Below are 11,612 nucleotides of genomic sequence, written 5' to 3'. Positions count from 1 at the left end.
AAAATAAAGAGTGTACATATAAAAAAGAAAAAAGAGAAAAAAAATTGAGAATCCAAGGAAGAGTGCTCACATTCTAAATTTACCAGATTTGTTGATATCCTTAAGAGATTGCATATCAATATTCCTTTTACTGAAGCTTTAGAGCAGATGCCAACTTATGTTAGGTTTATGAAGGATATTGACTAAAAAGAGAAAATTTAAGGAGCAAGAGACAATGGAATTAGAAGATAGTTGTAGATCATTTAGAAGTTTTTACTAGAGAAATCTAGAGACCCAGGGATTTTTACTTTGCTAGTCACAATAGGCAATCTCATAGTTGGAGCGATCATAAATCTCATGCCTTTATCCATGTTGAAGAAAATTGGAGAAGTTGAAATACTGCCTACTAGGATGACATTGTAGTTAGCTGACAGATCGATAAAGCATCCATTTGGTGTGGTTAAAGATCTTTTGGTGAAGGTAGATAAATTCTTATTCCCAATCAACTTTGTAATCATGGACATAGAAGAAGATGTCGAAGTTCCTTTTATTCTTGGACGACCATTTATGAATATTGCAAAGATTATGATTGATGTTGATAAAGGAAAGCTGAAAGTTTGTCTTTCTTGTAAAGAATGGTGAGAAGCCAATTATTATTAGCAATTATTTAACTACGGAAGAGGAGAAACAAGTGATAGAGGTGTTGAAAGTGAATGAAAGAGCTGTAAGGTGGACTTCTACAGACTTGAAAGGTATAAGTCCATCATATTGCATGCGTAAAATTCATATGGAGCAAGATTTTAAACTTGTAGCTCAACCTCCAAGGCGCCTGAATCCTACCATGAAGGAAGTTGTTAGGAAGGAAGTTCAAAAGCTTTTAGAGGTAGGGATGATTTATCCAACTTAGGTTAGTCTTGTGCAAGTGGTGCCTAAGAAATGAGGTATGACAGTTATTCATAATGAGAAGAATGAGTTAATTCCTACAAGAACGGTCACATGATGGAGAATGTGTTCGTTATAGAAAGTTGAACCAAGTTACGAGGAAGGATAATTTTCCATTACCTTTTATGGATCAAATGTTGGAAAGATTGGCAGGGAAAGCATATTATTATTTTTTGAATGGTTATTCAAGTTACAATCAGATTGTGTGGATCTAAAAGATCAAAAGCAGACAATGTTCATTTTCCCATTTGGAGTATTTGCTTATCGAAAAATGTCGTTTGGGTTATGTAATGCTCTAGCAACTTTCCATAAGTATATATTTGTTATTTCAATAATGAGAATCCCACCAATATCGTGAGGTTGGTTACTGTTCCTACTAGGGAGAGGGGACCAAGAGAACTATTGAAGTCTTCGTCTTCCTCCTTCGGTCGGGCAGATTGTTAGGGCTTCAGTGGAATCCTTCTTGCCTTCGTGTTGCTCCTTCGGCTCTCGGTCTCGGGTGAATGCCAAATGGGAAAGGTTTGCAGAAGGCACTCCGATGCTCAAGTCAGTAAAGGGTGTTCGGTACTCGGGTAGGTGTACAGTAATAATGACGTATCTTGCTCCTTGGAATGTGTGTTATTTATATTATTTTAATGGGCTTACCTCATTGGGCCTGATTAGTGGAATGGATCACACTTATTATTGCATTACTTAATTCTTAATGGTAGTTTAGCTTCACTGACCTTGGTTTGAGCGTTAATGGTTATATGTGTCGGTCGGCCTGGCCGTGCGTGGTGTCTTGGCCAGCTCGGTCAGGAAGGCCGAGCCACGTCAGTGTGTGCCTCGGTCAAGGAGACCGAGCCACGTCATATGTGTTGGTCGGCCATACCAGTACAGTTGCCCCAGGCTCGAGGATGGACACATCCGATGAGTCTTTAATGGTAGGTGTCGGTCGGTCTCCCCTTAGGTGCGTGACTATTAGGCTTCCCGAGGTGTGATGTGACCTCAGGCGGCGTGACGTGACCTGCATTAATGAGGGGTTTTTTGGGCGAGAGTCATTGTGGATCGTTGGATCTGGGAGATCTAACGTTTGAGATCATTTTTACGTTTTGCGTTCCGATGTCCTTGGGCCCTATAAATAGTGGTCCCAACAGTGTCGACACACTGTGCTTTCTTTGTGTGAGTTGTCTGATAATCGAACGATATCTCGCCCAGTGCTCTGATAACTGAGTGACCTACTACTTCTTCTTCTTCTTCTTCTTCTTCTTCTTCTTCTTCTTCTTCTTCTTCTTCTTCTTCTTCTTCTTCTTCTTCTTCTTCTTCTTCTTCTTCTTCTTCTTCTTCTTCTTCTTCTTCTTCTTCTTCCAGTATAACTCTATGTGTACAATCTCTATATCCCTTGAACTCTTTATTTTCAGTTTATATTTGTGAACTGGTATAAACAACCGATTGTTTTTCTGGTGCTGTGCTAAATTGCTTTGTGTTTTTGGCAAACTGAATTATGAATCAAGTTTTCTCGAAGTAATTTCATTCTAGAGTTAAAAGTTTGTGAAAACCCTCTTTAAACCATTCACCTCCCCCCCCCCCCTCTAGTTTAAAGCCATACTTTCTTACACTTCTCTCCAGTAGCCTCGGCACGGGCTTGGTTATGGAACTCCTTGAGTTCTTCCAGCTACATATATTTAGTAGCTCTCTTCCTCAGCTCGTCCAGGTTGTCGGTCGGCTGCATGCACAAGTTATCAGCAAAAGGCCCTGGGCGTAGGCCTGTCAGCATGTGATGCATGACAACGTCCGGGCTGAAGTTCCGGATGCTCATTGCCACTTTGTTGAACCTATCAGCAAAGGTTCTCAGCGATTCTCCCTTCTCCTAGCGGATGCCTACCAGGGCGATGGAGGTCAGGTGATGTGGTCTGCTAGTGGCAAACTGAGTCTCGAACTTTGTCACGAGTGTGGCAAAGCTATCAATGGAGTTGGATGAGAGCTTGGTAAACCAGCTGAGGGTTGCTCCCTTCAGCGATGTAGAAACACTCGGCACAACACTACATCGTCCGAGGTGTAGAGACTCGTATGGGTGGTGTATGCATCAATATGCTCGTCCGGGTCGGTAGACCCGTCATACCGGTCTCGGTTGAAACCCTTCCACTTGTCTGGTAGTGGGACTTCAATGATAGTGTTGGTGAACAGGTGTCGGCGGGCTGAGTCTGTGGTGATGGTCGTCCTAGCCGACCTGTTGAGAAAGGAATCTCCCTCCATCTCGTGGGTGAGAATCTTGTCTCTTGTCTCCTCCACCGGTCTAGGATTGGGAGGAGAGGCGAAGGACCTGCCGACAACATTGGTCAGTCTAGTGGACGGTCCTACCTCCATCACCTTCTTCATCATCTCTCTATTCTCCCTTCGGAGAGCTTGCGTCTCTTGTTCATTTTTCTGGACAACTTCCTCTGTCCTCCTCTTCTTCTCGGCAATCTCTCTGCAAAGACAGCAGCATCATTGCCTGGTCGGCATCATTCATCCTTTCCATGCTTCTAGTTGAGACCATCTACTTTCTCTCTTCAGCTAGTTTCTCTCGGCCCCACGGTGGGCGCCAATTATTCCTACTGGGCAGATGGGACCTAAAGAACTATTGAAGTATTCGTCTTCCTCCTTCGGTCGGGCAGATTGCTAGGGCTTCACTAGGATCCTTCTCGCCTTCGTGTTGCTCCTTCGGCTCTCGGTCTCGGGTGAATGCCAAATGGGGGAGGTACCTGCAGAAGGCACTCTGACGCTCAAGTCAGTAAAGGGTGTTCGATACTCTGGTAGGTATACAGTAATAATGACGTACATTGCTCCCTGGAATGTGTGTTATTTATATTATTTTAATGGGCTTACCTCATTGGGCCTGATTAGTGGAATGGATCACACTTATGGTTGCATTACCTAATTCTTAATGGTAGTTTAGCTTCACTGACCTTGGTTTGAGCGTTAATGGTTATATGTGTCGGTCGGCATGGTCGTGCGTGGTGTCTCGGCCAACTCGGTCGAAGAGGCCAAGCCACGTCAGTGTGTGCCTCGGTCAGCTCGGTCAGGGAGACCGAGCCACGTCATATGTTAGAACGATCTCCTTAATAACCAAACAAGGAGTTCACCCAAATAGCATCTATCTATCTCAACATACTAGTTATCTGACTGTACGAATTTAAGATAATACAATAAAAATAAAAATCACTTGTCATTTTATATTAACCACAATATCGTTTTATATTAACTACAAAACTTCAAAAAAAAATTAATATGGGGAGATAGATAAGTAAGATGACATGAAGAGATAACAATAATGTTACCAAGTAAACTAAAGAATTAAATGAAAAAAAATCAATTGAAAATTATAAAAGCTTTAATTACTCTAACCAAAGAAATTTGAAAGGTTAATTAAGGGTAACCAAAATTATGAGGAACATGAAATTTAATTAAACTTAATAATAATAATAATAATAATAACAATAATAATAATAATAATAATAATAGTAGTAGTAGTAGTAATAGTAATGTATATAATCATTATATAAAGATATCCATCATTTGGTAAAATTATTTGGTGCAATCTTTTAATTGAACAACTTTACTCTTTAATAAATAAAAACTAATTTATTTATTAATTTAATAAATAAATAATTTAATAAATTTCTTTATTTTAAAATAACTTAATAATTTCTTTTTTAACAATTAAATAATTTCTTTAATACTATATTTTATAAAATTGTATATATATTTATTTAAATTTTATTAATTTGTTTATTTAATTATTCATAAAATAATAATGATTAAATTAAAAAAATAATAAAATAAATTATAAGAAAAATAAATAAAATAATCACAATTAGTTTTTACTTATTTTATTTATCCAATCAAATAATTAACTTTTGTTCTATATATGTATGAATAATATTTATGTCTACTTTATTTCTTATTTATGTTTTACTTTTTTACTTTACACTTTTCTTTCCTCAATAAAAAGTGTCACCATGAAAAAAAAGTAATGGTTTGTTTGAATTGGAGAATAATTTCACAGTTTGCGAAATGATTGATTTAACAGGAAAATTGAGAGAAGAATTGTTTGAATAAAGATAATTAGAGTGAGAAGTGGAGAAAAAATTGATGGAAGTTTTTTTAGAGATGTGATGTGTAAATTTTTTAATTCTTTTTAATTAATTGAAAAGTAATATTACAAATTTTCCTTCTGTTTAAAAATAATTGAAAAATATATATAATTATTTATTTTTACATTTTATTTGTTGGTAATTACAACATTGTTTCTAAATTATAGAATCATGAAAAATAGTTAGAAAAATTTATGTTTCAATTAAAATAAATTTTAATTTATTTAAATAAAAAATAAAATTTTAATATTCTTAATTGTAAAATATGTTTACTGGAAGTTTGGAAATGTAATAAATTTTAATAAATTAAAGGAAAATTAATTCATAAATGCGTGCCTAACCAATTTAATTGATAAAAATATAAGAGTAAAATTTTGTTTTTTTCACAAAAATTAATTGAAATTAAATATAAATGGTTTATTTGTGCATAAAACCTATCCGAATTAAAATATATTTTTTATGAATATCTCAGTTAAAATAAATATAAATTATCTGACACTGTTGATATATGAAAATTATTAGACAACAAATAATTAATATTTATAATTATAAAAAATTTGTTAAAAATAAATTTTATATTAAACTCATCAGTTTACTCTTTCTCTATTCTTCTTCTTCCTCTCAAATAGTACACTAAATAACGAGGGTGCAATGGAGAAGAAGAAGAGAGTTAGTATTTAAATATTTATAATTATAAAAAATTTGTTAAAAAAAAAATTATATTAAACTCATCGTTTTACTCTCTCTCTTTCTCTTCTTCTTCCTCTTTTACTCTCTCTTTTTCTTCTTCTTCCTCTTAAATAGTGCATTAAATAACTAGGGTGCAATGGAGAAGAAGAAGAGACAGTGGTAACAACATTGATAAGTAACAAAAATAGTAACAAAAGTAGTGGAGTGTGTTATTTTAGTTTTTTGTAGTTGATATGAGGTGCAGTAGTAATCATAGGGGTGTAGGTATAGCAAAAGCATATGTTAATTAACAATTAAAAGCAGCTTAGATGTAAAAGTCATTTCTTTCTACACTCTCATACTTTCTTTCCATGTGCATCAAATTATCCTTTCTCACTCTCATTCTTCCCACTACTTCCTTCTCCATTGCCTTTATTTATCTAAAATATTATAGATGGTACAATTTTTAAAAGTTAAAAAAACTGTGTAATCTGAAAACTAAAAAGGTTTTTAGATTGTACAATCAAAAAAATTTGAGATTGTACAATCAAAAAATTAAATAAAACATCTAAATTTTATAATCCAAAAATAAAATTGTTTGTAGATTACACAATAAATCTGAAAGTCAAATAACTTTTATATTGTCAAAAAGAAAGTAATTTTTTAATAATATGATTACTAAAAAATATGGAAAGTCAAATATGAAAGTAATTTTTTAAAAATAAAATAAGAATTTTCATATTTAGTGGGATGCAGAAGGACAATATGGGGTACAAAAAGAAATCTCTATATGTAAGATATAAATGGGCCATTCCTTGAGGTTCTTTTTTCAAAATGTACAAACAAGGCCCATTTCGGTTCTTTATTGCAAGAGACACAACCTTGTCTAAGCTAACTGGGATGTTGGTAATAATATAAAATAGAAAAAATATATAAGAGTATTTTTAATAATTTTTTCTATAAATATTTTTTAAAGTAAACATATATTAGTAATTATTATTAATTTTATTAATAATATTATTAAATATTTTATTGCATAAATTTATCTAACATTTAATATTTTTATTTTTTATATTATTTAATATTATTTTATTTTTCTATATTATATAATCAATTATATTGGTTACAAACTTAATATATACTCGATTATATAAAAATTATTTATATTATATATATATATAATAATAAATTTAATATATTTTAAAATTAATTTAAAAATATCATATAAATATTAAAAAACTATTTCTTTATTGAGTAAAATAAATTCATATAATTAATTATGTGATTACATATCACTTTATCTTTATGATAATTAAATTTTTTTATGATTGTTTATGTCGATTTGGTTCCTGAATTTTGATCTATGATTCTTGAACTTAGTGCATCAACAGCAGCAAAGTGCCACATACACATGTGGAGAAGTGTGTTGGTGTTTAAATAGCTCTTGAATTCAAAATCAAGAAACGAAAACCCCAACGGGTGAATGCAAACCCCAAGAACCCAAGAATGCATTCAGACAAATTCCTTCTCGGTTTCATGGAGGCTTACATCGTCGGCGTACAGAACTATTCGGCCACCGTCTGCGGCCGCTCCGTCTTCCTCCTTATCCGTGAGCCCTACAACATTCACGACGCCAACGCCATCATCGTCACCAACATCTACGGTCACACCATCGGCTACATTGAACGCCCCGTCGCCGCCATCCTCTCCCCTCTCATCGATGACGACATCATCACCGTCGAAGCCATCGTACCCGACGCCCGCAAAAGCTGGCGAATTCTCTGCCAAATCCACATCTTCGCCCGCCTCCCCGCCTTTGATGCCGTCAAAGACGCCGTCTCCCGTTCTTCCCGCAAACTCATCACCGAGTCCGAAGCCTCCTTCACCCTCTCTGACTCCGCCGCCGTTAAGGCTACCAAGGCGGAGAAGAAGTACATGACCGTCGACGCCATTTTTGACCTTGTGAACAGCAACCTCACCAACAAGAACCGAGCCATCTTTATCTTGGAGCCTCCCAGGAGCATCATCAGAACCGAGCTTCTCCCTCACCAGAAGGAGGGTCTCGCGTGGCTCGTTCGCAAAGAAAAAGCTGATGACCTGCCACCCTTTTGGGAAGAAAACAATGGCTTATTCGTAAATATCTTAACCGGTTATCAAACCAATAGAAGGCCTGACCCTTTGCGAGGTGGCATCGTCGCCGATGGGATGGGGTTAGGAAAGACCTTAACTTTGCTTTCTCTGATTGCTTTTGATAAAAGGAGCCAAATGGGTGTCTCTAAAAAATGGAGAACGGACAGAAAGTCGGTTTCTTTAGAGAAGCGACGCAGGAATGAAGGTGAGTGCTCCCTTGAAAGCGAAGTGAGAACAAATGCAACGCTGGTGGTGTGTCCTCCTTCTGTTATGTCGGCATGGATAACGCAATTGGAGGATCACACAGTGCCTGGTGGATTGACGACTTACATGTATTACGGGGAAAAAAGGACACATGATACTGAGGAGCTTAAGAAGTATGATTTGGTGTTGACTACTTACTCTACTCTGTCTAATGAACCGGAGGAGATGCCGGCAAAGCAAATGGAGTGGCGGAGAATTATATTGGACGAAGCACACACCATCAAGAATTTCACGGCCAAACTCAGTAAGGCAGTTTGCAACTTAAAAGGTAAGTACAGATGGGCAGTCACAGGGACACCGATTCAAACTGGTTGCATTGATTTGTTTTCTTTCATGCTCTTTTTGCGGTTTAGTCCGTTTTCGGTACGAGCACATTGGAGAGCGTTTGTGCAACGCCCTCTTAATCAGGGCTTAGATAAAGGGCTCACCAGATTGCAGGTAACACGATAACACAATGTATGGTTAGTTGTTTTTCTCACAATATGATTGGGGGTTGCCATTGCAAGTGGGCATAAACTGCAGTGTAACATTAGTGTTGTCTTTATTTAGTTTATCTGCAGCCGTGTTATACTGAAATGGAGTTGAATTTATTGTGCTTAATTTTAATGATGATTAATAATTATTCTTATTCTATTTTTCTGTCTTATATTTTTGTGTAAGGTTACGTTTTTTCTGGTTTATTTTGTAGGTTTTGATGGAAGCAATTGCTTTGCGCAGAACAAAAGATATGGCATTGGTGTGTCTGCCACCTAAAACCGTTGAGATTTGTTATGTTGAGCTTTCTATGGAAGAACGTCAGCTGTATGATCGGGAGAAAGAGAAAACAAAGGCATTGTTGAGAAGAAGTTTTATCTATGATGATAGTCAACTTTCCCAGTATACTGAGATGCTAAGTAGTATTCTAAGACTTCGCCAAATCTGTGTTGATTTGAAATTGTGTAAATTTCACTCACAACGCAGCATTACAAATAATGAAGGTATAATTTTCCCAATCAATGGTTTAGTTAGGTTTCTCATGCTTTCTCTTTCAGTGCCATAGTTGCTTCAGCCTGAATTTTTAATTTTTTAAAAAAACATTATACTTATGAGATATTGTTCTCATTCAATTTCAAAGAATTGGGAGTTTTGCGGGGTTGGAATTGGGAGGTCGAGTGTTTTGCGGCCTTTTGACAATACATTTATAAATTGCTGTTCCTGTAAATGGAATATTGCAGCTGTATGAAGTTCTGATTCTCGAAGCATTGTTTGCAAGCAATTATATGAATGAAATATTTCAGCTTTATGTGGTGAAATAATTTATGTACCTCTCTTGTAAAGATTTGTTATTGTCTTATTGGGGTGTGGAAAAGTACCTTCCTCAACTTCAATTGTGTAGCTGCTTAATTGAAATCCTTTTTAATATTTGCATAATGGAAAGGCAAGTTCTTGGGGAGGGGAGAAGGATGTGGACCATGATGGAGGATCAAACTTCCAATTCTCTCATCTCTTCCAAGTCGTAAAGGACTTTGTACCAATGCCAATTGAGTTACATGCTTGTTGGCAAGATATTTCATTTTAAGCAATGGCCTACACGTAGTCAGAAATGGAAGATTATGTTTATTTCATTCTTCACCATTTGATTTTCTCAAATTGAGTGTGATCCTATGTCCAAATATGTGAAATTGTTTGGAATTTAGTTAATCATATGTCCAAATAAATGTTTTTGTGAATTGTTTAGGATTAATATTTGGTATTATGATCTGAAAGCTGCCTAGGGAAATGGGGATAATACTAAATTACTAATGGGAAGGCAGTAATTTATTTGATGAATGGTGGACCAACTTGGGAAATTTTGTCCCTTCTTTTACTCTTTGTGTCTGAGAGATCTAGATGATGAATGACTCCCTTGTAGCTTCATTCAAATGGAAAGGAAGTATTCCTGCTAAAAGAAAGGACTCTTATTATGTCATTAAAAACATATCTTTGTAATCACTAGAGATGGATCTTTGCTTAGACTCAGTGAAACTTGATTTTATGTATATTTATTGAGGTGAGTTATGAAGGATGTCTGACATAAGGTTTTATTTTACGAACAGGAGAAGCAGTTGTTTCTTATAATCCTGAATTGCTGCAAACATTACTTGCGCAGCTGCAAGAAGGTGAAGATTTTGAATGTCCAATTTGTTTATCTTCTCCAATGGAAATTGTGATCACACGTTGTGCTCACATTTTCTGCCGTGACTGTATCCTGAGATCTCTAGAAACGAGAAGTGGTTGTCCTCTTTGCCGGCGAAAACTCTTGGAATCTGACTTGTTCTCACCCCCTCCCCAGCCAGAGACAAACAGTGCTGAACCGAGCTCAGCATCAGAAACACCATTATCGTCCAAGGTTTCTACCCTGATGAAATTTCTGAATGAATCAAGGGACCAGCATCCAGCTGTAAAGTCAGTTGTATTTTCACAATTTCGAAAGTTGCTTTTGTTACTTGAAGAGCCTCTGAATGCAGCTGGTTTCAAGACTTTGCGTCTTGATGGGTCAATGAATGCTAGACACAGAGCCAATGTTATTGAGCAGTTTCAAGTGGGAAAAAGTGATGGCCCAACTGTTCTGCTGGCAAGCCTCAGGGCTTCAAGTGCAGGTATAAATCTCACAGCTGCCTCTAGACTCTACTTTATGGAGCCATGGTGGAACCATGCAGTTGAGGAACAGGCAATGGATCGTGTCCACCGCATTGGACAGAAACAGCCCGTGAAGATCGTTCGATTCATTGCTAAAAACAGCATTGAAGAGAAACTATTGGTGTTGCAGGAAAGGAGGAAAGAACTGTCCACGGAAGAACCATCTGAGATGGGATCAAAGGGCGTGGGCATAAAAGATATTAAATTCCTTCTAGAATCCTAGAGATGCTTATTGATCACTGAATGTGATTTTTTTGTCAGTTTGAGTTTCTCAAACTTTTGTCTGTCTCCACAATTTTGTTTGACCTCAAGAACAGAGGATGTCTTCTTTTTGATGTACAAAATTTAGTGAATGTAAAGCCGCGTTGGATCAAACGAGTTCAACTTTTTTGAATGACTTTAAAAACCTAAAGTTGCTGGAGGATTTTCTTTTTTGGTTTAAGAGATTTTTGGAACAAACTCATTGGAATTCAGGTGGAAGGGAAGCAAGAAAGAATGGAAACCAAATAATGTTAAGTTGGCATGCTCATTAGTTTTACCATATCTAGTAACTATTTGAACAATGAGTGATGCCAAAATCGACATTTTTCTAGTTCCTCAACGCTACCAAATTTAATAAAAAAGTTCCTACATTAATTTGAGAGTTTAATGTATTTACTTCATAAAAAAGCTTTTGCTTACTGAACCCAATAAATTTAAATCTGCATCCTATCAGTTATATGAAATGACAAAACTGCCCTATTTAAAAAGAGAGTTTTTGGGTTTTTTTTTTTCTTTTGAATTTTGAATTGCAGAGTTATTGTGGAAAATAGAATTCGGAATAGAAGTTGAGGGATTTAGGTTTAGATTGTATTA

At 36.0% G+C, this 11,612-nt stretch overlaps 1 protein-coding gene across 1 annotated transcript; it reads left to right on the top strand.

The window, feature by feature from the left end:
• Positions 1-7,077: 7,077 nt before the first annotated feature.
• Positions 7,078-11,132, top strand: LOC137813914 (putative SWI/SNF-related matrix-associated actin-dependent regulator of chromatin subfamily A member 3-like 1). Its single transcript, XM_068616396.1, has 3 exons — positions 7,078-8,537; positions 8,788-9,076; positions 10,175-11,132. The coding sequence occupies exons 1-3, from the start codon at positions 7,212-7,214 to the stop codon at positions 10,978-10,980; spliced, it is 2,421 nt and encodes an 806-aa protein (XP_068472497.1). The 5' UTR covers positions 7,078-7,211; the 3' UTR covers positions 10,981-11,132.
• Positions 11,133-11,612: the final 480 nt, after the last annotated feature.

The sequence above is a fragment of the Phaseolus vulgaris genome, chromosome 1 (genome assembly GCF_000499845.2).
Source record: "Phaseolus vulgaris cultivar G19833 chromosome 1, P. vulgaris v2.0, whole genome shotgun sequence".
Lineage (NCBI taxonomy): Eukaryota > Viridiplantae > Streptophyta > Magnoliopsida > Fabales > Fabaceae > Phaseolus > Phaseolus vulgaris.
This window is presented reverse-complemented; position numbering and strand designations above follow the sequence as displayed.